Source organism: Onychomys torridus, chromosome 19 (assembly GCF_903995425.1).
Source record: "Onychomys torridus chromosome 19, mOncTor1.1, whole genome shotgun sequence".
In the NCBI taxonomy this organism is placed as follows: domain Eukaryota; kingdom Metazoa; phylum Chordata; class Mammalia; order Rodentia; family Cricetidae; genus Onychomys; species Onychomys torridus.
In genome coordinates, this window is record NC_050461.1 from 51,999,027 (window position 1) to 52,024,911 (window position 25,885).

The 25,885-nt window shown below is 47.0% G+C and overlaps 1 protein-coding gene and 1 pseudogene across 4 annotated transcripts in view; both read left to right on the forward strand.

The window, feature by feature from the left end:
* The first annotated feature begins 1,990 nt into the window (after window positions 1-1,990).
* Arid1b (AT-rich interaction domain 1B) overlaps window positions 1,991-25,885 on the forward strand; it is a 369,773-nt gene continuing 345,878 nt past the window's right edge. For all 4 annotated transcript variants that reach the window (XM_036168635.1, XM_036168631.1, XM_036168632.1 and 1 more), the window contains exon 1: window positions 1,991-3,543. In XM_036168635.1, coding sequence (XP_036024528.1) covers window positions 2,062-3,543 — 1,482 coding nt within the window. In that variant the 5' untranslated portion in view covers window positions 1,991-2,061. The remainder of the gene's footprint in view (window positions 3,544-25,885) is intronic.
* LOC118570764 lies at window positions 18,985-19,099 on the forward strand (annotated as a pseudogene).

Here is a 25,885-nt window from a genome sequence, read left to right on the forward strand (position 1 = left end):
CCACATACTGAAATAGTTTTTATGAGCTGCTGAAGAATGATTTTGGAAAAGTACACTGCACCCAAACCTCATATACTCCTCCTCAGTCTGACCTCTGGAAAGCCTCAGTTTCAAATGCTTTCTCTCAACACAAATCGGCCCATTCTAGCACAACTGAGCCATTGCTTAGCCTAAGAAGTCTAGGTATCAGAGGCAGCCAAGAGGTGTTACTCAGTGATTATAATAATAATAATAATGTTTAAAAACATTAAACTGCTAAAACAATAGGTATATTTTTAAAATGGGCAAGTACTGCATATTTCTGCTTTGGGATTAGACTGTTTACATTATTATTGACTTTATGTTTATTAAATACATCTATTTGGTTTTGTTTCCCATTACTTAGAAATGAACTCATATCAAGAGGGTTAATTGCACACATTAACCTCTGAAATATGATGAAAGGTGTCGTGTAGCTTTATGAACACATGAGATAAACCTTAGTGGTTGCTGTTTTTGCTCCAATAGTTAAATGTCTCCTGAATGCTGTCCAGAGCCAACACTACATGTTTGAGAGGACACCCAAATACACTATAAGAGAAAGACTCCGTGGGGGATACTAGGAGTTTTCATATCTGCTTAAGGTGCCCTTAAAAAAGTTACATAAACATCACCTTGGGGACTGGAGTAGTGAATCATAAGCAATTATTGAGCGCCTGCTGTGTACCGGGCACCGAGCAATCTTTGCGGCTTAACCTTCACTTCGTGTTTCCTAATTTCTCAGTTGGATGAAGTTGTGGGAATTACGCCGATGGCCTGAAATCAAGGCGGAGAGGCCAAGGTTGTGAAAAATTACATAACTCCTGGGAGAGACGACGGTGCTTTTGCTCGGCCGGCCTGGCTAAAGGTTTCCCTTCCCCGCCGGCTCCTTACCACCTCGGAGGCCCAACAGACAACTTTGCTTCCCAGCCTCTTCTCCCTCTTTTGTCTGCTTGTCAGACTCGTTTTCCACCTTCGTAGCGCTCCCTTTAGACGTGAAAACAAACACAGGAACGCGGGTTGGCAAGGAGACCGGAGGCACGAGGGGAAAGAGCAGCTTCGGGCCGCGAGCGCCGGCAGCCTGGGTGCCCTCTCCCCGGGGCCGGGTCTACTGCGCCAGGCCGGGCGAGGCGGCGCAGGGCGAGCGGGCGAGCGCTCGGCGGCGGCGCCGGGGGCCGAGTCCAGTCCGCGTTTTGCGAGTGCGCAGCAGCCCTCGGAGAGAAGCGGATAATAGTTGCTCCGGCTCGCTCGGCTCCCTCACGCCGCGCTGGGCCCGATAGGCTCAGGCAAGTCGTGCATTTTCCCCCCCATATCCGGGTTAGAGAGGGGGAAAAAAAAAAAAAGAGCGAGAGTGAGGGAGAGACAGAGAGAGAGACAGACAAGAGAGAGAAAAGTTTCATTGCAAGCGGAACTAAAAAACTTTCCGGCGGCCCAGGCCGGAGCGGGCGCGGGCCCCCGAGCGCAAAGGCGCGCCCCCGGCGGCGGACGGCCTGGGGCTGCGGGGTTGGAGGGGGGGGATTGGGGAGGGAGAGCGCCGCGCTTCCCCGCGGGGCGCGTGGATGCGCTCAGGAGGGGCGGCCGGCTGCGAGTGGGGACATTGTCTCCCCCCACCCCGCCCGGCCGCGCCACGCCGCGGCGATCATGGCCGCGCGGGCAGCAGCGGCGGCGCGGGCACGGGCGGGCAGCGGCGAGCGGCGGGCGCCCTCGGGGCCGCGGCCGGCGCCCGGGGCCCGGGACCTGGAGGCGGGCGCGCGCGGCGCGGTGGCGGCGGCGGCGGCGGCTCCGGGCCCCATACTGGGGGGCGGCGACGGCGGCCTGAATAATGTGCACCACCACCCCCTGCACCCCCGTCACGACCTGAACATGGCCCATAGCGCGAGCGCCGCGGCCGCCGCTAGCTCCAACAGCGCGCAGAGCGCCGGCTCCGAGGCGGCTCTCAAGGAGGGTGGAAGCGCCGCCGCGCTGTCGTCCTCCTCCTCCTCCTCCTCCTCCGCCGCCGCCACCGTCGCGGCCTCTTCCTCCTCGGCGGGCCCCGGCTCGGCCATGGAGACCGGGCTGCTCCCCAACCACAAACTGAAAGCCGTTGGCGAGGCCCCCGCTGCACCGCCCCATCAGCAGCACCACCACCACCATGCCCACCACCACCATCACCACCATGCCCACCACCTCCTCCACCACCACCACCATCACCACCACCACCACGCACTACAGCAGCAGCTAAACCAGTTCCAGCAGCCGCAGCCGCCGCAGCCACAGCCACAGCAGCCGCCGCCGCCGCCGCCGCCGCCGCCGCAGCAGCAGCATCCCACTGCCAACAACAGCCTGGGCGGCGCGGGCGGCGGCGGCGGCGGCGGCGGCGGCGCGCCTCAGCCCGGCCCGGACATGGAGCAGCCGCAACATGGAGGCGCCAAGGACAGTGCCGCGGGCAGTCAGGCCGACCCGCAGGGCCAGCCTCTGCTGAGCAAGCCGGGCGACGAGGACGACGCGCCGCCCAAGATGGGGGAGCCGGCGGGCAGCCGCTATGAGCACCCGGGCCTGGGCGCGCAGCAGCCACCCGCGCCCGTCGCCGTGCCCGGGGGCGGCGGTGGCGGCCCGGCGGCCGTCTCGGAGTTTAATAATTACTATGGCAGCGCTGCCCCTGCTAGCGGCGGCCCCGGCGGCCGCGCTGGGCCTTGCTTTGATCAACATGGCGGACAACAAAGCCCCGGGATGGGGATGATGCACTCCGCCTCTGCCGCCGCCGGGGCCCCCAGCAGCATGGACCCCCTGCAGAACTCCCACGAAGGGTACCCCAACAGCCAGTACAACCATTATCCGGGCTACAGCCGGCCCGGCGCGGGCGGCGGCGGCGGCGGAGGAGGAGGAGGAGGAGGCAGCGGAGGAGGTGGAGGAGGAGGAGCAGGAGGAGCAGGAGGAGCAGGAGGAGCAGGAGGAGCAGCGGCAGCGGCAGCAGGAGCCGGAGCTGTGGCGGCGGCGGCGGCGGCGGCCGCGGCGGCGGCGGCGGCGGCGGCAGCAGCAGGAGGCGGCGGCGGTGGCGGCGGCGGCTATGGGGGCTCGTCCTCGGGGTACGGGGTGCTGAGCTCCCCGCGGCAGCAGGGCGGCGGCATGATGATGGGCCCCGGGGGCGGCGGGGCCGCGAGCCTCAGCAAGGCGGCCGCCGGCGCGGCGGCAGCGGCGGGGGGCTTCCAGCGCTTCGCCGGCCAGAACCAGCACCCGTCGGGGGCCACGCCGACCCTCAACCAGCTGCTCACCTCGCCCAGCCCCATGATGCGGAGCTACGGCGGCAGCTACCCCGACTACAGCAGCCCCAGCGCGCCGCCGCCGCCGCCGTCGCAGCCCCAGTCCCAGGCGGCGGCGGCGGCGGGGGCGGCGGCGGGTGGCCAGCAGGCGGCCGCGGGCATGGGCTTGGGCAAGGACCTGGGCGCCCAGTACGCCGCTGCCAGCCCGGCCTGGGCGGCCGCGCAACAAAGGAGTCACCCGGCGATGAGCCCCGGCACCCCCGGACCGACCATGGGCAGATCCCAGGTAACCCCCGCGCCGGCCGGGCCTGCTTCCGCCCGGGCCTCGCGCCGCGAGCCCGACTTTCTTTCTTCGCCGGGTACTTTTCCCGGCGGCTTGGCGGGGGTGGTGGGGGTGCGGCGCCGCCCGGACAAGTCCGGAGCTGGCGGGGGTCGGGGAACCGGGCCGCCCCGCGCCCTCCCCTGCTGCTTGCGCACCCGCGCCAGGCCCGGGACGGGACCGCGGTCCCCCCCAAGGCCGCGCCCGCCCGGGAGGGCTCTCGGGGCGGCGGGCTCCGCGGCCCGCCCGGCCTGGCTCCGCCGGCGCCCACAGTGTAGCCCGAGTGGGCGCGGGGAGAGAGCAACTTTCTCTCTCCTCCGGGCCCCGGTCGGTTTGCCATTCCCCTGCGAGGTAGAGGCAGGGAAAACGAGGTTAGCTTTGTGACAGCCGTGGCTGTTGGAGTTTGGATGTTTACCAGCAGAAATAAGACCCAGATTTACAACGACGCAGAGGCGAAATATTGTAAAATAACATCGATTCGTTCCTAAGAATAGCCGGGGAGATCCATTATGGGGCTTAGGGCTGCTTGGAAGGAGTCACCTTCAACCGGGAGGCGATGTGGAAGGAATAGATTCCGGATCGATGGAACTTATTTTGATCATGGGTTAGACTTTCCTTTTTATTCAGCAAACCTAGTAAGGTAGTAGGCCAGTGCAAATGGGTCTTTCTGGATCGCATTTATGTAGATTTTCTTGATTTTGTGTCGCCCAAGTCCTACAGCGATGTTAGGAAGTGTCTTGCGCTCTGGCTGTCTCTTGCTAGTAGGCTGAGCCTAAAGACTGACTTGATCTCCTTTGCAAGGTTTGGAATTTGAATTGTGGAGGTAAACTGGCTGTAATAGTCTCCAGACAGCTGCCTCTGAGTTGACATCTAATCTGCCATCTGATTGGCTCCCCTCTCACCATTGGGCATTTAGCACTGCTGATGTAAATAGAAGTGCGGAGCAGTACAGTCACAAAAATTCCTGCCACAAATAATAACTGAACTCTATTCCAAGCAGATGGGAGGTTGAATACTATTTAGAGCTTAAATGGTTATGAATCATAGTTAGTAATAAGAGGATTGAATACAGAGAAACATGCTGTTGTCCAGTACTGGGCATTTATAAAACTCGGGTCTTTCGGATGACAATCTTACAATATGAGCATCACATGGATCGTGGACTTTAAATGGAGACTGAAGTTAGGTGCATTGAGAAATAATAATAAATAATAAAGCACAGATCGTATGAGTTTGGGCTTTGTAAAGCTTTTTATAAAAGTCTTTTTTTTTTTTTTTTTACAGATTTAACTGTCTATATGTTTTAATTCTACCAGCACACAGTTTAATACGATAAAATTTCAGTATTCCCATATGCAATAATATTTCTTGCTGATATTTAATTTTCTAAATTCAGAAGAAAACAATATACTTGGTGATTCTTAATTAGCTTAAAACCAGAATAGAGTTATGCATTTTTAGTGATTTGTGTTCTCGCAATTGTGACCATGTTTAAGCTGATCATGTGGAGGGAGTATTACTTAGAATTGGCATGTTTTAAAATCCATGAAGTAAATCTAATTTTTGAGGAGAACAATTGACTAAAAGAGACAATGAATATTTCTGTGAAATTCTAAAAACCCGATCTTCTGGTTTGTAGCATCTAGAAATGCCCGCCCCCCAATACTGTTTTCTTCCATTTGATTGTTCTGTTAGGGCTAAGTAATGTGAGCCTTGTTTGAACTCCTTATGAATCCGAGCAGGCGTATTATAGACCAGTTGTTCCGGGCACTGTTTCTTCTAAATAATTTTTCCTTTCTGCACATCTCACTGCCGTGAAGTTTTGTGATGTTTTTTAATCTGCTAGAAAGGAATAGCAGTGGTTCTTTCTATTTAGCTCATTTGTTGTAGGAAGGTATATTTTAATAGTTGTGTATTTGAGGAGAGACTTGTCACTAAAGGCCTTAACGTAACAAGTGATTGACTCCTGATTGGACACTGGTACCTGATATCTACTGCTTCCAAATCTGCGTAGTCCATGGAGTTCTACTTTAATAAAAAAAATTTTCCTGTTCTTGATGGGAAACTTGTGATTTCAATTTTATTTTTGATCCACACAGTAAATGTGAAAGAGAAGTCCATATTATAATTAAAATTCTCATCTTTGTAAATTATAAAGGGAGGAAGTTAGAGGCAGATGTAGGTTCCTGTTACTTTTAGGATATTATTTCTTAATGGTACCAATCATTGTAAGTTTGTTTTTTTTTTTGTTTTGTGTGTGTGTGGTTTTTTTTTTTTTTTTCTTGGAATGAGAATGTATCCATTATGGCCTCAGTGTGGCCCTTGGGGATAGCTTTTTTTATCTCTGAGAAAAAAAGGACAGACTTATGACCTCAATTCACAGATTTCTCTTAGGTATCTTACTGGTAACATGTAGACTGTTTCTTTTTATACTTTTATTTTTTTCTTTTGTTTTGCTTTTGAAAGAACAGTATTATTTAGTATTTGTTAAGATAATTGTGCTAGGTAGCCACTTATCCATAATATTACATTGAACCAGACTATAGGTCATAAAATATACAGTCGTATTAAATAAATGAAAAATAAATAATTTTTTTTGGCTTTTAATACATTTAGTTTCATTTTTGATTTTAGGCAAATGGCTTGTGTGGGGTGACAATTTTTGTTTGTTTGTTTGTTTGTTTTTGTTACTAGGAGCAAAACCTACCTACTGTGGGTAGAGGTCTTTTAAAGATTGAAACAAACCATTTTATGATTTAGTTTGTTCCTTTTTCTTCTTTTCTTTTTCCTTTTTTGCAGTAAGTATTTAGATAGATAGATCAGTCTCAAAAGGAGACCTAGAGACTGCTTGCATACATAAACTTTTAGGAAGTACATATTTGCCTGAAATTCTGTGCTTGCTATTGTAGTTTTAGTTTATTGACAGTAGTAAAATATAATAATAAAAAAAGTGCTATTTACCATTGGAAAAAAGCAGCTACTTAGGCTTACAAGGTAGGAAACCCCAGGATCCTTCTTTATTCCTTAAAATGACTCTAAGATACAGTGTCTCATAAGATCTATCCTTTGCCTCTTCCATGAAACCTTAGGTTAGTTGATATTTCAGATCTCATTAAGGCATCTTCACGGCCTAAATGTATATATTTGCCTAGGTATGGATGGCAGTTATCTGGTTAGGTGAATTTAATAGCAATGGTTCATACAAAAGGCCTGTTATTTAAGGAAGAAACACAAGACCATCAAATTAAAAAAAAAAAAAAGTCTGTAGTTTTTAATTTTTAGTTGTATGAGATGAAAATATTTATAGCCCAAAATGAGTTTTGTTAGACACCTTGATTTTTGTATTACTTATTTTAGGACTATTTTTGTTTTTATAATAGTAATCAGTTCTAAAAGTCAGCTAATATAAAATTATAATTAATATTAAATTAGACTTATTCCTGGGTCCTGTTGTTATGTTTACTCTGTAGTTGGAAACAACCTTTCTTTTTTTTCCTCTTGGTTTTGCTCGTCTGGGTTTAAGAATGCATTTTTGTCCAGGCTGTGGCCATTGCATTTTTCTCAGTATCGTATTGTGTGAGAAGTGTGTCATGGGTAAGGGCATAATCCAGATCATGCAGGGACACTTTCACTAATGCCCTTAACCTCTGAATAGCCTGCTTCTTCTCTGGAGTTGAGGAGAATAACATCTTCACTCTGCCATGAGAACACCATTAATTCTAGTTTGAGAACTAATTTGAAAAATATAGGACTAGCTACGGGAAGATGTGCTAATTGTACTGGCCACTGCCATTTTTTAAAGAAAACTGGTGTGGTAGGGTTTGTTTAGTTTTTAGAGCTGTTTCTCATTAGTGGTCCCTATCCCTTTATAATTTGGGCTGGTGTATGTGCAAAGATGACTTCGGATCGAGCAGGAACATTGATTCCCTAGGATACACACCAACTTCACGTCACTGTCAGCAAACCCAGAAGATCTCTTTCTTTATTTAACCCTGTCCTTTCTCAGGAGGGTTGACTTAAAATTTACCAGGGTCTGTGAAATTTCCAGCTTGTTTTGGGAGCAGAGCAGATGCGGTTGGACCGGGAGGTTTCGGGAGCTGGCCTCTTGCCTAGCTTTTTTTTTTTTTTTTTTTTTGCCGTTGCTGGGTCCAGCTGTCACTGCCCAGGTCCTGGAGCCCCATGCTCCCAGCCGTAATCTGTGGATCATTCCACTTTCATTTTGGGCTGTATGTAGATTTGTAAACTTGAGGTTGATATTTATGTTTGATAAAACTGCCGTGTGTTACTTAAAACAACAGATTTATGGGAAGCTGAAAATGAATATTAATAAGAATCCCATTAATTTTTTTTGCAATATTTACATTTTCAAAATGGATGTTATGAAATTTTTATGGCACTATAGCAGTGCTATTTTTACTGAAGGGGCCATATCCACTTCTTAGGCAGTTTGGAACTGGGGTGTTTTGGGCTGCGTGTGTCTTTTCAGAGGAGTGTTCTTTGCAAAGGAGGCTCTTGCTTTTGCAATTCTCTGTGGACAGGAAAGTCATGCCGCATGCTTGCTGTGTATGCACACTTGCTGTGTATGCACTCTTGGAGCTGTGTGTGAATGCTTGCTTTGTATACAGGCTTGCTGTATGTACAAGCTTGTTGTGTATGCACGCTTACTGTGAATGCTATGTACATACAGTTGCTATCTGGGCATGCTTGTGTAGGCATGCTTGATGCTGTGTATGCATGTTGGAGGCCAAGGAATCTCAGGACCTATTCTGTGTTCCCCGAGGTGTGGGGGAGGAGCCCTGGGCAGGACTGTACATCCACCAAGAAGGTGTTTATGCATCATAGATGCAGAGTATTATACAGTGCAGCTAGGCCCAGTTTGGAGACTATTTGCATAAGACTAATGACCCTTTTTGGTTTAATTAGGTGATTGAATGAATTAACTCTGGTCTGAAACCTTGATGTGCTTTAGTGGCCTTTTTCTCTTTGAAAGTTAATGACTAAAAACAGATTCAGGTATCATTTCGTTACTACCCGAGGGTCTCTAGTACGCCCTACTCAGTTTACCCTATGCTTACATTTGAATAAATAGACTATTCAATATACATTTCCTGTAGTAACTTACAGCTCACACCAAGTGAATTACCAAAGTGTGATAGGCGTGTCCCCAGTAAGGGTTCATCAAATGTATTTTACTTTTGAAGTTTTTTTTTAATTTTAATTTTTATTTTTTCATTTTTAAAGACAGTTTTGTATACCCCAGGCTAGCCTGGAACTGGGCATGTAGCAGAGGCTGGCCTTGAACTTCAGATGTCTGCGCTAGTGTGCTGGGATGACTAGTGTGGGGTACTACCACAATGGATTTTATGCATCCTTGGGATTGAACCCAGGGCTCTGTGCATGCTGGGCAGGAACTCCACTCATTTGGAACAATTTTAAGCAAACTGTTTCTTTTTTTTTTTTTTTTTTTCAACTTTTAAATTTTTTCTCCTTTTTTATTTATTTGTGTTTTAATTTTACATTTCAAGAAAACTGTTTCTTAAAATTGACTTATATTTAAGAAGGCTTCAGCAGGTTGTTTTCAAACTCTGTTCCGCATGGATCTATGCCAAGTATGTTAGAAGGCTACTTACTGTGTGACGGAGGAATTAATGATGAGATTAATTGGTTTCATACATAATGTTTACTTCCAGGATGGACAGTGCAAACATGGGAGACAATCCTTTCCATTGTTAAAATCAGGTAGATGGCAGCAGAATCTGGAATGATGTGTGAAGCTGGACTGTCCTTTTGGAGTGACTGAATGAGGTGTAGCCTCTGCTGACCAACCCCTGTGGAGTGCTCTTCTTGGGGTTCTGGGTCTTGAAGAAAGATGACGGTATGGAGCAGAGGAAGTTATTCCTTAGTCAGCCGTATTTGATGAAATCTAGAAAATCCTGGATGATAGTACCACACTTTTTCTTTTTTGGAATAGATTGCCAAAAAATTACAAGTTTTTAGATATATATCTTCGGGTATTGATGAAACATCCATAACATAGAATTTACTATTCATCCATTTGTAGGTATAGTCAGGTGGCGCTAGGCACATCTCATTCATGGGACTTTGTAAACAGCACAGAGATGCGGCTGTTTCCTTTCTTTGTGGTTCTCACTGTGTGGCATGATGATGCTGGTTTTTTTTTTTTGTTGTTGTTGTTGTTTTTTTTTTTAAGTGACCAGAGTTCTGCCACTTTATAGTTTATTAGTAAAGGCTTCCTCAGGTTCCACTGGGATACCAATGATGTTTTCCGTTTTAATTTTTTTAATGTGTTCATTTCTGTTGTAGCTTTGAGACTTTGTGGATTTGTGTCCTCACTGGGTCTAATCACCTTCCTCGGGTTGAAAGAGCATGAGGACGTCGTAGTGGGGAGAAGCCTGGGACTGGGTAGGATTGGATAGGAAATAACCTGTTGTGGTCACGTCTCTTTTCACATTTTTTGCTTTTAAAGCACATTCGTTTTATATGTGTAGTGTTAGGGGAAATGCTTTACACTGATTGAATATATATATATATATATATATATATATATATATATATATATATTTTTTTTTTTTTTTTTTTTTCTGTTTTAAATGTTTGGGCAGCATGTCTTCACCCCAGACACCAGAGTGAATGTCAGGCCAGGTGATAGATACTGTGTCCTCTTTGTATCTATATTTTTGCTCTCTGCATCATACGTGCTGTTGCTGCTGGTGGTGTCTGTGTGTCTGTCTCTATGCCAGGGGCTTGGAGTTTTGTGTTGGGCTTCAGGCCAGAGGTTGGCATTGGCATTGAGTATCTTCCTTTAGAATGGTCTTTTGGGACAGAGTCTCTCACTGAATCAAGGTTGACGTTATTGAATCTGCTAGACTGGCTGGCCCTTGAACCCCAGGCTCCCTCCTGCCTCAGCTTTCCCTTGCCCTTCAGCACCCAACTTTTTTTTTTCCTTTTTCCTTTCTGGAGAGGCTCTTACGTGCTCTGGATGACCTTAAACTTCTCTACCTCCTAAGTCCTGGGGTTACCGGCATGTGTCAGTATTCGTAATTTTATGTGGTGTAGGTATGGAATGCAGAGCCTCCTGCCCGATAGGCAAGCATTTTACCAACTGAGCTCCATCCCCAGGACTCTTGGCTTTTTATGTTGTTGATGAGCAGTGAACTCAGCTCCTCATGTTTGCAGGGCAGATTGGGCAGACCCCCAGCTCCCATGTTGGTAGTGTTTAGTCCTCTGTAAATTCAGTAGTTCATGTGAAAAGTACTAAGACATGTAAAAAGTACCAATTTAAAAATTATAGCAATTGGTCTTTTAATTTAAATTTAAAGGCTGCTCCACAAGAGATGCTTGCTAATCCTTTTGGTTTTTTACTTTTATTTTTAGTAAAGCTTTTTATCATATAGTATATTTTGATCAGGACATTAGGGTTATTTTTTTAACACAGTTGATGTTGCTCTGCAGTCAGCTCTTCAGTTATGGACAGAAGGTACCAGATCCCTAGAGAGGAAATGGACTTATCTAAGCTCCTGTGTTGGGAGGCAACTATTATTTTAGGCGTGAACATTTAGCATTCGTGTATGCTGTGTGGTATGTGGCTGCCCCCAGACAACTGACTAGTAGATAATCATTTACTGGGTGCCCACTTTTTAGTCAGTGCTCTGCAGACATAGGCAGTCGTGAGGCTGGGGCCTCTGCTACTCCCTGTACAGGTGAGGCCAGTGCTGCCAGGGCTGGCCATGCCATACCTGCACGGTCAGTGTTTGGCACTGTGGGCTTAGCACTGCCTTATTTCAATAGTGTGAATGGCGGCCATGTGGTTCCTCAGAGTAATGGCCTGATTTGGGGAAGTGGGGGGTGTGGATTTTGGAAATACAAATAATTGCAGGTGGATGTGATACAGCTGATGTTTTTTAGTGACTTCTGTTTCCCCCAGCCAGCTACTGGCTTTGTGCCAGTGTGAAATGTTGCTCCGTTACAGAGAGTAATAACCAAAACTGGAAAATCGAATCATTATATGGAATGGTCCTTTTTCTTTTTCTCAGTTTTCTGCATCTCATAGACTCTTGGAAAAAGAGACGCAGTCTGCTGGGCCGGGGCAATCTCCTTAGCTTGCTGTGTATTTCTGGGAACCGTTTAGATAATGTATGCTGGCCGAGCGTAGTGCAGCCACCGCTCCAGGTCCTGAAATAAACCTTTTGAGAAAGCCGGCCCCAATGATTAGTGGAGGCCGGCCCAGAATTCCTATTGGCGGCTCCTGTTTCTTTCTTTGTGGTGTCTCAGAAGCTCAACCACTCCTCAGAACCGAATCAGGAAATGACTGGGAATCCCAGAACTGATCTAGGAGCTGCCATCTAAGTTTTGAAATGGTACCAACCAAATTAAGAATCCATTGCAGTGTCTTAGATTTTCTTTTTGCAGTTCCTATATAATTTTAAATGATAAATTCACTTTGCCTGGTGAGTTATGGGTGACCTTGGAAATGCAAGTGGAAAATCTTGCCAAACTAGTAGTTTTCTGAGGAAGCAGGCACAGCTCCCAGGGACGGGCACTTTCTTTGTGTTTAGTCCTGTGATGAGGAGGATTCGCGAGAGGATGACTGAGGAGGGAGGTACTGTCTCCTGAAGTAGAGAGATTGTGGCTGGGAATCCACAGCAGGTCATGGCTTTTTGTTGGGCTGGTGCACTCATTCTCCTTGGCCTCCACAGGATTTGATTTTCCATTTGGAATGTTGCTGGCTGGCTGGTGGCTGAAGGCCTTCACTGAAGTCCTTCTGTTAATCCCATGCCCTGCCCACTCTACCTGCCTCCTCTCCTGGGCCTGCTTGCTTCTGTCTCCCTTCAGAGTGTGGTCGAGGCCAAGGCTGCCCATCAGTTAGGTGATGTTTAGCCTTGCCTTCTTCTTCATAGACTCTAAGTAGGGATTTCTGGTCATCGGGCAGGACCCGAGCCTTCCTTACATTTATGCTGTCTGTTTTCATGAACTGCAAAAGTTACTGTGTTTTTAGGATCACTAATTTTCAAAATTTTAAAAATTAAAAACAAGACATCTTGGAGCTTCTGGATAATTGGACTTTGGTTAACTTGTTGCATTTTGTATTGTCGTTGACTTCCCTGCAACTGTTAGATTTGTTTCCTAACAGAATTGTAATTTGCTACATATAGGGTTTAGGGATGTTCTTAAATGATCAAAGTACACAATGTAATCTGAGAACGTTAATAGCTTTCCTAGGAGAATACTTTTTCAAGTATTTATGTTTAAAATATGTATATTTGTTTGTTTATGGGTTTGTGCATGTGAGTGCAGGTGCTGGAGGCTAGAATAAGGTGTTGGGTCCCTGGAGCTGCAGTTGCAGCCAGTGGTGAGCCGCCTGTTGTGAATGCCGGGACCTGAATCAGGTCCCTCTGGAAGAGCAGTGTGCACTCTTGATCACTGAACCGTCTCCGGCTCCATTCCCTTTGTTTTTAATACTGAGATTTAGAAAGCTGTCATAGACAAAATTAAATTCTATTATGAACAAGTGCTGAACGCTGTTTGGTGCTTTTCATACAAGGAGTAAATACAGCATAGGATCCATAATTCTCCCTGGTGAATGACTAGAAACTCCTGGGGTTTGCCAAGTAGAAATTAAAGTGAATGGCTGTAGTACTCCTCAGTTCTTGTGCAAAAGATCACTGCCCTCTAAGCATATCACTGAGGGGAGTCTAGCTGGGGGAGCCCCGGGATGGGAGAGGGGAAGGGGAGCCAAGCAGAGACTTAGCATGGCGAATGAAGGTGCTACCGTGCAACCTAGTACATTAATGTGCTACCCCCAAACAGTAATGGAGGCGAGTGTCCCGTTCTTGGAAGTACTTGAAAGGTGGCTGGTCGCTTGTCTGCAGGGAACACGCCCTGATGCATGTTGCTCACTTTCAGACCAGTTGCAAGAATCGTGTGTGGTCAGCGCTCACTCTTTCAGGAACTTGGAAGTTGTTCTTGGGTGTGCTGGTGTTGACAAGACGGGACTCTAGTGTGGATTCTGTCTTGAGTGTCATTTGTCTGATGCATTACCCCTAAAGAAATGGCTTGGCGGCTGGGCGAACCCCCAGCAGCCGGGAAGAGAATCGCTAGATGTCCAAGGCCAGCCTGAGCTACCTTGTGAGTTCCAGGACAACCCTAGTTACCAAGTGAGGCCCTGCTTCAAAAACAAACAGAAAACAGTGTTCTGGTCATTTAACTCGACCTCACTGGACAGTCTTGAACCAGGGCTCCAGGATGTGTCCTCATAACAAGAGTGGAGCCTTCTCTGTGCTGGATACTGTGGGGAAGCTGAGAGACCCCAGCGGCTGCCTGGATGAAGGGATCTCTGCTCCATGCAGGGTGAAGGGATCGCTGGGGAGGAGTAGCTTCGTTAGAGCTGTGCTTCACCTCGATCAGGTCTCGAGTGGAGAAGCGAGGAGGCCTTGCTGGAGATGGAAGCAGAGACAAGGAACCGTACGAGCCAAAGGTAGTAAGTAAGCAGCAGAACGCTGGAAGATGGGCTGTTGATGGTCTGTGTGACCTCAAGCAAGTCACTTCATGTCTCTGTGCTCTTCAGTTCCCTTTCAAGGAATGGGAGAGAATCCTTGTGGGATTTCTTGTGTAGACTTGATTAGGTACCATTGGCAACAAAAGGGACATTTTAATAGAGTGACAAAATAGTGTGTTTTCTCATCAATAAAGATTTTAAATGAGTTTGTTCTCTTTCTCTTGTAGTTAATTTAACAGTCTATCAGTTTTTTCCCTTCAGAACAAATAGGTTAATATTTGAAGCTTATTTCTAATCTAAATCACCTCAGACTTTTTTCCTGATAGTTCTTTCTTTGCCAAGTAAAGGAAAACTAAGTTATTGAATAGTTGTAAAATGTAGGCCATGGTTTTCAAGCCTGATATTGGTGTAGGCTGCCAGGGCAGATAGATATGCAGAGAATATTTGTAAGTTGTTCAACTTTGTGTTCATTGTTTATCAGGGAGGCCTACTCTTAGATTGCTCCAGCAATCTGGATTTTGAGTTGAGGGAAACCGTTGGTAGGTAGACAACTTCCAAATCGGATCTTTTGCTTCTAATTAATTTTCCCCATCAGTTAAGTAGGTTGAAATTACAGTCGTACTGACTAGGAGTTTGCTGGCTTTGAAAAGTGTCCTTGCCCCTCAGTGCCGGACCCCTGGCTTCCTGGCTGATCTAGAAGAAAGACAGAAGGGGAGTTGCCCAGTGCAGGAGGAGGCTTGTCCACAGCCCTTAGGCTTCTGTCCTGGTGGCCACAGTGTGTGGGGGAGACTGGAGTGACTGAGCCCTTGAGACACCAGTGTTGACTCTCAGTCTGTAGGGATTGTGTGTTCCCGTGAGTTCCCAGAGGCCGTCTGACTCCTGAAGGGGGTGAGACGAAAGGAGGGCATCAGAGGAGGAATGTTGTTAGGGTGCCTGTGCTTGCACAGCTTAGCGGGACATGACTTTTTGGGTCTAATTTTTGCCCTTTGAAGTATTTTGATGTTTCATTAAAAAATGGTTGGAAAGAAGTTGTGCTCAGCTGTTGAGATATTTGAGCCAACTGGAAGTCGGTGTGTGGACTTTTCTTCTCTGTCTGTCCAGCAAGTCCACAGAAGGATATTTGATGAAGAGGAGAGCACATGAGCATGGCTGCCCTGGCAAAGTGGAGCTCTGGAATTGTTTCCAATATGTGATGATTTTTAGGAACTCTCAAAGTTTCCTGTGAAACACACTAGGTGGTGTGCACAGTACCACGTGATCAAAATATTTTTCCCTGGCTGCTGCCAGAAGCTGACTATTGCTTCTCAACAATCTCACTTGTTGGGCACCCTGCCAAGACGTTTAAGACGGGCCCCTTCCGTGAGCCTCCATTCCTGACCTCACAGTGAAGTGCCTTGACCTTCACATATGTAGATTAGCCGTGTGCTCTGTGAACTGAAGCTGCTGTCTCAGGAAGAAAGCATTTTCTTTATTCCACTGGGACTTTGACAGCTTTCCTTCCCTGGCCTGGGCAGAGGTAATGCAAGGAGATTGGACTCACATGAAGCATGGACAGATAGCCCAGGGGGGCAGTTTGCGCTGCTGCGCAGGACCCGCCACCAGGTCCTGCGGGGTGGGCCCTGGCTGAAATGTTACCACACACAGATGTGTGAGTAGTGTTCCTTAGAAAAGGCCCTTTATGTTGGGGGCATTTCTCATTAGTGTTGAATAGCCTTTCATGTGAAGGCATTTTCTTCTCTGCCTTTTTCTCTCTCCTCCCTCCCGCTCATTTGCTTGTTTGTTTATTATTTATTTACATGAGACAGAATCTCTCTGTGCAGTCCAGACTGGCCTAGAACTCACAAACTTTCCACTGTTTCCTGAGTACTAGGATCACAGACGTGTGCATTCGTGTCTGGGCTTTGAAATAGTTGTTGAATTATTGTTTCTTTCCTATAGGTATTTGAAAACAAAATACTTTTTTTTTCTAAACAAAATACTTTCCATACTGTGGGCCATCATGGGTTACATACATTTCATTCAAACAAGCCTTTCAAAGATACAAGATTTTGGACAGTGGGAAGATGTGGGGTCCACATCTGAAGTGAACTGTATGGCTTCATTCATTTGAGAGTTTTATATTGATTAGTGCAATTAATGAGCTGTGGGCTTTCATTAGATAAAAGGAGAGTGAAAGGGTATTTCTCTGTGTCATTTTACTTTGTGTATGTGGAGTTAGAGCTCTGCATGGGTGGCAGTTGAGGTACTTGATCGGGTTCATGGTAGAGCGTTTGGAAGGAAAAGTTCTCATTGTGAGATTAATCGGTCTGAAGAGGCACTCCAGTGAGTTCTTGGCAGAAGGAGGGTGATCTGGGCAGTCTGACATTTGTAAGTGCCTTTGTGTGGCTTTCAAGCTGAACTCTTCCAGTGAACATTCAGGTTTATGACATGGGTCAGAGCCTGGCTGTAGACACCTGGCTCTCCCAGTGGGGTCCAGAAGAGGTCACCCCTCTGCGGGGAGTGTGCCTGATGGGCAGGCTAGACTGAGGAGCAGGAAAAGCCGCCCCTTTGACCTGAGGACAACTTGTTTCTTTCCAGTGGGGAGAATCGTTTTAAAAAATTGGGAGAACTGACTGTGACAACATTCTCTCAGAGATGTTGGGGTCACAGTCCCCAGGTCACTGGGCTCACCTGTGCCTGGCCTCCTTCTGTGTGCAACTTCACATTAGGAATGGAAGTTCACCTCCAAAATGAGATTGATGGAGGAGGTGGTGGCGGCGGCGGCGGCGGCGGCGGCGGCGGTGGCTAGCATCCGAGGAAAAGGAGGTGATTCTGGGATGGATGAAGTAGCAAGGTGGCGGTGTAACTAAGGTCAGAGTGGCTACGTGCAGTGGTCCTCCTGGGAGAAAAGGGTGCATAGCACCAAGGGAGAGTGGCCAGCCAGGCACAGAGAAATGTCACAGTGATAGTGAGTCAGCAGCTGAGTCTTGCATGGTTTTTAGAAATGTGTCCTGCTGAGGATGGTTATGTCATAGTCAGGAGTAATTGGTGAAACTCTTAAGAAATAGCTACTTTTTGTTCTTGACCTCTCCAAAAAAAAATTGTAGGTTTATGGAAAGACTTAGGGGAGTCTTACAAAATAGTGTTGTAATAAAAATCACTAATATCAGAATGGCTGCAGTGACTGGATGAGACCATGTATGCCTATGCCTTGCACGTGGCATCATTGTTACCCTGGTTTTGAAGACAAGCAAATGGGTAGAATTAGGGAATGTGTTCTTTCCCAGGCACCCAGGGAGGAGAACGTTCAGAGGCCCCCTCCTGTGGAGGGGCCTGGAAGCCCACCTTCCTGCTGCTCCCAGAGGCAGAATAGTGTTACTCCATGTAAAACCACACTGTGATAGTTGAGCTTTTATTATGTGGTCCAATGTCACAACCGAACAAAGAGTAAAGAATCTGTGTTATAAGAGGGTGCCCATTGGTTTATTCTGGTGGTGTCACCAGACATTAATTTACATCCACCTGTCATGGGAAGGCCATGTGATGATCTGGGTCATTGCTATGAGTTACCAAGACTGAGGTTTAAAGAGCAGTGTAGACTGTCTCCCCTCTGTTTATTTCAGTGCAGCTATGACTGAACTCCCAAGAAGGAGGTGATTCTAGAATGTAGGAGCTGTTGAGTGAGTTGATTTGTACAAAGAAGAGGATGATGGACAGTGTCTCAGGTCCCTTCTATTATGTGTGAGGCCAGCACCTGTGAATTCAAGGAAGCAAGAAGGAATCAAGGCAGATTGGTGGTATTGGAAGGGACTTCTCAGAAGATTGATAAGAGTAGGAATATGGGATTTTAAAGAAGGCAACAAAATATGATATATTATTGTATTCATTTTGAACAGAGTGAGAAGGTGTGGCGTTGTCAGCCAGACAGCAAAATTTGTATGGTTTTTTTTTGTTTTTGTTTTTGTTTTTTTTTAAATCACTGGGCTGCGGGCTGACTCAGTTGGTAAAGGACTTGCCCTACAAACACAGGAAGTGGGTTTGATCCCCAGAAGCCACGTAGCAATGAGTGTCCAGAATGCGTGCTTGTCATCCTAGCCCTGGGGAGGCAGAGACAGGAAGATCCCCGCGATTCGATGGCCAGCCAGTCTCGTTCAGTTGGTGAGTGCTAGGCCAATGAGAGACCCTGTAAAAAGAGGGTGGATGGTGTTCCTGAAGGTGACACACAAGGCCGCCCGCATGTCCCGCACGCATCCCCGCACATGTGTGCACACATTTTAAAGAAGAGAAGAGAACCAGTATATGAACAAGAGTGAGAAATAGGCTTGAGAGAAAACTTCCCACTTCCTTGGAGAGGTTCTTTCATGAGGCGCAGTCCTGGTGATCCCCCCTTGCTGTGGCTGCACGGCCGCTTCAGGGCCAGATTGGGTGGCAGTGAGATTTGAAAGCTCTCGTTGACAGTAGAAGGCACTTTCTTGCTTTGCTGCGCTGCTGCTGCTAGGCTGCCTGGGCCTCAGGATGGCGGGTCGAATGTGGGGACCCTTCCGTGGCCTATGAGCAAGGGACAGGGCTGACTGAAGATGGTTTCCCCCTAAATTTCTCAGTGAAAGCAAACCTCAGCTTTTGATAAAGATCAGTTTGTCTTCGAACTCTCCCAGCAGAGGCGAACTCTCCCAGCAGAGGCATCAGTTCCAATCTTAACCCCACAGAGGCGTTTGCGGAGTGTAAAGGAGCTAGCTAGCTCTCCTACTGGGGTTTCCTCACTTCCTGCTCCCACCCCTAATGCTGACCCTAGCCTGGACTTAGAGTATTTCACTTTGCTTAATGTCTGTTTATGGTAATTCTTGAATCCTGGAGATAGCTGCATGGAAGTAGTATCCTTTATGGTATGGCAGTGTGCAGGGAATTCATAAGAGTGAACCTTGTTTACTCTGTAGTCAAAGACTCAGAGACAGGTACAGAAAATAATCCTTGTTTGCAACTCAGAACTCATGTTCAGTATGAGTTTTCATGTGTATAAGATGGAACATTATGAAATAGAAGACAGTTTACAGTAATGAGATATTGATAACTAGAAAGACTGGTTCTCATATTGAAGAATAGATAATTCACATGAAAAAAAGTGGATATTTTTAAAAATCTGTGAGGTACTAATGGGGTCATTCATGTGTGTGTTACAGACTCCATCTTTAAAGAACTGTCACACGTATTTCTGTAGTCTTGCACATACTCAGCATGTATCCCTTTGGCTGTTTTCAGATGGGGCATTTTTACCGTTAGCAGCTGAAGAGGCATATGCAGCCTGATGTCCCCTGCCTCCTGCAGGCTGGGAGGAAGAGGAAAAGGAGGGGGGTGTGTGTGGACACTTTCCCGTGTGGCCCCACGGGCAGAAGACAGGGATGTGGGTTCTGCAGCTTTCAAAGGTATTTTGGCTTGTGTATCATTATGTGTGTTTCATTCTGGACTGTGGTTTGGGAATGCTGGGCTCCAGATGTATTCTGGACAGTACAATGGAGATGCTCAAGTTTCATGGCAAGAAAATAGGAATGAGGAGGAGATGAACGTCCACCTGGGCATGCATTTGTGTTCTTTGAAATTGGAGACCCTAGTCACATGTAGTGGTGCATGCCTTCAATTCCAGCACCCAGGAGGCAGAGGGTGACGTGTTTCCATAAGTTCAAGGCCAGCCTGGTTTACATAGAAAGTTCCAGGACCGCCAAGGCTACATAGAAAACAAAACCAAGCAAACAAACGGAAAGAATAGAGAACCCGAGCCTGTGCCCGGAAAGCACAGAGGACTGTTGGGAAGCATCAGATCTAGGGTGAAAGGAGGTTGGAATTGGAAGGGTCCCACAGCTTGGGAGTGGAAGCTTCTGGAAGAGAGACAGGCACAGTGTGAAGAGCTCTGTGGAGTCCATGGGAGTGGAGAGACCACGGTGGCTGCTCGTGTCTAGGGGAATGGGAGCGTGCTAGGAAGGCCAGCCACAGTGGGTAGTGGACAGGGAGGAGGAAGAGGCTTTGAGAAGACAGAAGAGGAAGAAAGGAGAGAACTTGGGCTGATCCTCCGCTCTCTGCCGGTGTGGCCTGTTTCACAGTGATTGGGAGCTGTCCTGGCAGGGATGGGGGCCCTCTTCCTGTGTATCCCCAGAAACCGCTGGTGTCTGTGCGTCTGTGTGTGCTTGCGATCTGAGTTCATATTTAATCCTGGCAGCAGTCCTAGGAGGCAGGTTTTGTTTGCTGCTCCCACTTTATAGATTTCAGCAAATATAAGTCACGGGGGAATGTTTGTACAAAGATTATTTACAAACATTTCTGAAAATTTTCTGTACTCTGTTGAGCTCCCAGCGTGTTGGCATGCTCTTTATCTCCGCCAGCTGGGGTGTCCCCCTGCAGTAGACAGCGGGGATTGCCCTGAGGATCTAGAGATGCTCCTTAAGGTAGGGTCACTGTTCGCCATAGTGACTTGGGATTGAGGCCTTGGCCAGCAGGAATAAAAGATGTCACTACATAGTTTATCATCACCTGTGAAATCATTTGTGTTTGCAGATGTCACATATGGTTTCTGTCTGCACAGGTGATTCATGGATACTAAGTTGATAAAATGGGAATATATTTATTTCTCTCATTCATTTGTAGCAAAGCCTCTTTAAAGTTATAACACATGTGTGCTCCTTACTTACATTACAGGTTCCTTCACGTTACCTGTAGCCCCAAAGAGAAACCAGTTGTTTGCCATTACACTCAAATGTAATCAATAATTAATGATATAAGGTAACTGGTCGAATAGCGAGCAGGCGTCAGCCCTGGAGCTGAGAGAGTCTACTTCTGTCTTTTGATGTTGGGGCCTGCACTGTATGTACCCCGTTCCACAGTGAGTACACACCCAGCTGAGGAAGTGAGTGGCAGGTGTGGAATCTGGGGGTGCTTTCCTCCCCTCCAGAGTGGGTGGCATTCCAGCCACTGCGTTTAGCTTTTGGAAGCAGTCAGCATATTAGGACTTTTTGTCTGCCTGCTTGACAGCATTTGATATCCTCTGAAGACACCAGGCAAGCTGAAGGAAGAGTTCCCCTTTCCACAAGAGCACATCATTTGGCTCAATACAAAACACTCATCCAGGAAGCCAGAGTAGGGAGATCCCAGCCAGCAGGTGAAGAGGTCCTGGAGATAATGCCCTGCCTCCTGAGACTCTCCCCTGCACATGCTGGGCCTGGCCTGGGTCTACTAGCTAGGAAGCAAGTTGAACCAGAGTTCTCCCCTTCCTTTTGAGAATATGATTGCCATTCCTTTGCAGAAAGAAAACCCAGAGATCCCAGCAAAGACAAGAGGATGTCTGTGTGTTTGAGGACAGCTGGAACTACACAGAGAGATTCTGTACCAGACCCATCCTGATAAAAGGGTGGAGTAAGAAGAGTATTATTGCAAGAGAATTCTTTGTATTAGAAGCCTCTGTGCACTTATTGTGGAGGGAGGGTGATAAGGTAAAATTGAGTGTTTGCCCTGGACTCCTTTTGTTCGTTTTGATTTTCATGACAGCGGCTGTCTGTGCATCCCTGGCTATCCTGGCACTCACTATGGAGACCAGGCTGGCTCAAACTCAAAGAGGTTTGCTTGCCTCTGCCTCCTGAGTGCTAGGATTAAAGGCATGCATGACCATGTTCAGCATGAACTCACTTTTTCCCCCCTTATCCTTTGTCTGTCTGTCTGTCTTGACCAGGTCTCCAGTGTTGACCAGTCTGGTCTTGGTGTGCTGAGCTGGAGCCTCCTGCTTGCAGACTGCCTCCTCACTGGGCTCTGCTCCTCTCACAGGAGAGAAAGTGCTTGTGGTGTTTGGGAGCCAGCCTCTGGAAGGCTTTTGTAGATTTTACTTCCCAGCCACTGAAAGTGCACATGAGGCTGGTTAGTGTTTTCTTCCTGCAGCTCTACAAGGACAGACTTCATTTCTAGCTGTGTCGCAGTTTGAACTTTAACCCTTGGCTGGGTGGTTGGAATAGTTTATGCATCTGGAAAAAAAAAAATTGGAATTTTGTTCTTAAGATTGACTGGAGTGCTTTTGCTCCTCATATCAAATGAGGCATGAGACACGTTGTCAGGAAGCTGGAGCCTGCCTGCATTAATGTGGTGTGTGGGTTGACTGGCTGGCACAGTGCTGCTGGTCAAGGTGTGAGCGGTGCCTTGTTTCCCTCTCCTGCCCAGAGTTTTCACAGCCTGCCTGCTGCAGGCCCTCGGTCTGTCAGAGATCAGGGCCTTCTCAGAGTGTTCCATTACAGTGCTGCGGAGATGGGTAATTAGGAAGTACTGTGGGCTACAGATTGGAAGGAAGAATCTTCCCGTTTGCAAACATTTAACATCATTAGATGAAGCAGAAATACATATGTTATGTTAGTGTCTGAAAGCTTGATTGTGTGTATGGATGGCTGCTGTTTGTGCCCAAATTCTCTTCTGTTATTCGGTGTGGACACTGTACTTGAAATGACACTCCTTTTGTTAAGATTTACTTAGTCCTTTGAATAATAATGCTTGAACTTGAAAAATAATGAAGTGTTTAAGTCCTGGATGTTTTCTTATAGCTGGTTCTTACCACGTAGCCCAGATTTGCCTACAATTCCCATGGCCCACATGGCTTTGAACTTATGTTCTAGTTGTCGAAGCCTCCTTGTACACATTCAATTCAAGCCATGGATCTTCAAAAAAAAAAAAAAAGCTTAAAAAATTTAAACTGTTTTTATGTCATGTGTATAGGTGTTTTGCCTGCATATATGTCCATGTACTACATGTGTCTGTGGAGGCCAGAAGAGGGCATTGGATCCACAGGAACTGGAGTCACAGAAGGCTGTGAGCCTCCATGTGGATGCTGGTAATTGAACCCTGGTCCTCTGTAAGAGCAGCCAGTGCTCTTAACTAAAACAAAACAAAATAAAACAAACAAAAGACCAACTTTTAAACATAGCAAATGTTCATTTGAGAATTCCTAGGGGTTTAATCAAGGATACTTTATACTTTTGGTATTCTTCACTTTTCATTTCGAAGCTTCTATCTAGGTTCCAAGGCTAGGATTTCTGAACACACAGCAAATAGAAGAAGTTTATAGATCTCCTAACCCACTGGGCTTTTTCATTTCAAGTGTAGATACAGGATGGCTGAAATAGCTGTTCCCTGAGGAATAAGGGGAGAGGCGTTTTAGAAAGGAAACATTATGTATTGGCCATGCTTTCTGTGGCTAAAAATAAGTTATGGCTTATTTTTATATTTCTAAACATTTGTAGCATCTCATAAACAAAGGAATACATGAATACATAGGAACATATGTGCTTATAAGTGTGTATTTGTGTATGTGAACATCCACAGCATTAGTCACCATACTCATTGCAGCTTTTTATAAGTACAAGGGTGGAAGGCCTCCACACGGAGCCCAAAGTACTTTTGCCTTTTGCATCTTTTTATACATTTTGTTTTGTTTTTGTGTTTTATGAGACAAAGTTTCTTTGTGTGACAGTGCTGGCAGTCCTGGAAATTGCTTTGCGACCAAGTTGGCCTCCAACTCACAGAGATCTGCCTGTTTCTGCCTCCCAAGTGCTGGGACTAAGGGTATGCGTCACCGTCGCCCAGCCCTTACTGAGCTTTTCAACAAATAAGCCAGTTTTTTGGGTGGGCTGTTGCCTCCGTTATGTGGTTGTATAATAGGAATGTATGTGTGTATGATAGAGTTGAGCAATGTTTTCTTCACATTATTGTTTGAGAACTCAGTTAGACACTCCACATCAGTGAGGGGTACCGTGCTGAACAGCATCCAGAAGAGTTGCAGATGTGGGAGTTCCCTGCTGCACCAGACAATTTCTAAAGAACACCCCTCAACTTTAACTGATTGACAGTCAGGCACATCCTTACAGAGCTCTGTGGGTCATGAGAGGACTGTAGCGTATTCTACAGGCAGTAGGAACTGCTGACTTTTATCACCAGGATAACTGAGTTGGCTGAAAAAAAAAAAAGCAGCAGAAAATAACAATAACAACAACAAAATCAGAGCAAACACGTCTTTTTCTATTTTGGGGTGGTGGTGGTGTGGTGCCCCCTTGTTTACTAGTGCGAAGGGCAGAGGTATCTTTCTTTATCTTGCTTAACCTTATTTTTTCAAACAGGGTTGCTTGCAGAACTTGGAGCTTGCCCATTGGTCACCAAGGTCCCCGGGGGCCCTTGACTCCACCTCTCAGCCCTGGGGTTACAGACTTTTTTAAGGTGCTGGGATCTGCGCTTTGATCCTACGCTTTACAGCACACACCCTGTCGGCTGAGCCTTTTTTTTATTTTATGTGTATGGTCTTAATGGCCACATCTATTGGGTTTTCTAAAAGGATATGTGACGTCACCAGTGGCCAGTGCTGGTACAGCATCTTTCAGAGGTAAGATGTCCCCCGTGGCAATGCTTCCCTCACAGGGTTCTCCTGACCACAGTGACTCGGTGAGTAGTTTGCTCATGCTGCTGAGGCCATCGTCTCTTCCTTACCTTGACAAGGCCCTGTCAGGATTTCCAGGTGGTGGCTTGACTCACGGCACTCCATCTTCAAGCCCCTGTGGTAGATCCACTGTTCTTGCTTGCGTCTTTGGCACCTTGCGCTCAGTGAAAGAGAGCAGGAAGAAGGCTGTGAGTTTGAATGCTCAGCTTGGGCGGCTTTGCTTTGCAGAATGGGCTGATCATGTGACCTCGATTTGGGGGCAGCATTGTGAAGTGTGCTCTCCCAGCACTGCCCTCCCCCCCAGCGTTTTAGGTGCAGTTCTCCAGGGTTACTGTGGCTGCCAGTGGGATATGCTCTCTCTGCTCTTAGGAGCCTACGGGAATGCTTGGCCTCTATCCCAAGGTCACCTCTGCCCTTTTAAAGCTTTCTTTTCTATACCTAGGCAAAAATTAGAGGCAAGGGGAGCTACATGCATTTTCAGCTGTGAACCCTTGCAGTTTGATTTTGAAACTGTTTCCTGAGCTCACTTCCGGTTTCTGCATGTGCCAGCCACTCTGCCTCCGGACTCACTAACCTCAGCTCAGTGCTGGATCCTGAGCCATCAACATAGTTGGACTTCTGCTTCCTTCACCATGACATGGGGTTAGTGAACTAACGAGGGAGGGGTGCTGTCTTGGTCCTCAGTAAGCGATACATTTGCATACAGCTCTTTAAAGAAACTTAAACATGTCTAAATCAGCAAAGGAACCTGCTTTTGGTGGCCATGGTTGGGTCCCTACAGACCAATGGAGAAATGAGTTCTCAGTGTGAGCAAGTGGCTCTCACCCCAGAAGTACATCTCACAAGAAAGTGTTTCACAGGATTTCTTGGCTTTGCGTTTTCATCCCAAGTTGAAATATAGATTGTTTGCTTTTGCCTTAAAATTTACAAGGTGGTGTTCTCATCTTGTCCTCACACTAACCATGGGAGAGTCGGTGGGCATCCTTGTCTTGTCTGTAGCGAAGCTGGACCACAGGGCACTGCTTGGCTTCAGGCCAGGTCTTGAAACCCAGACACACTCACTCTTGGGTGTTGTGATTTGTCTGCTTAAGACTGTGCAGGTATTTGGATCAAATATTAGAAAACTTAGCCTATATGGGGCCAGATTGTGCATATTTTAGGATTCTGGGCCCGATGATGTTTTCTTTGAATGCTCATCTTTGAATTCCCATTAGCACCAAAGCAGACACCAGTTGGATAGGCTGTGTGCCAATACAACCATGTATACTGCAATTTGACTATTATATAATCTTGCATGTCAGAATCCTTTTGATTTTTATTTCCTCAGCCATACTTCTACAGATAGTAGACCAGATTTAGCCTGAGGA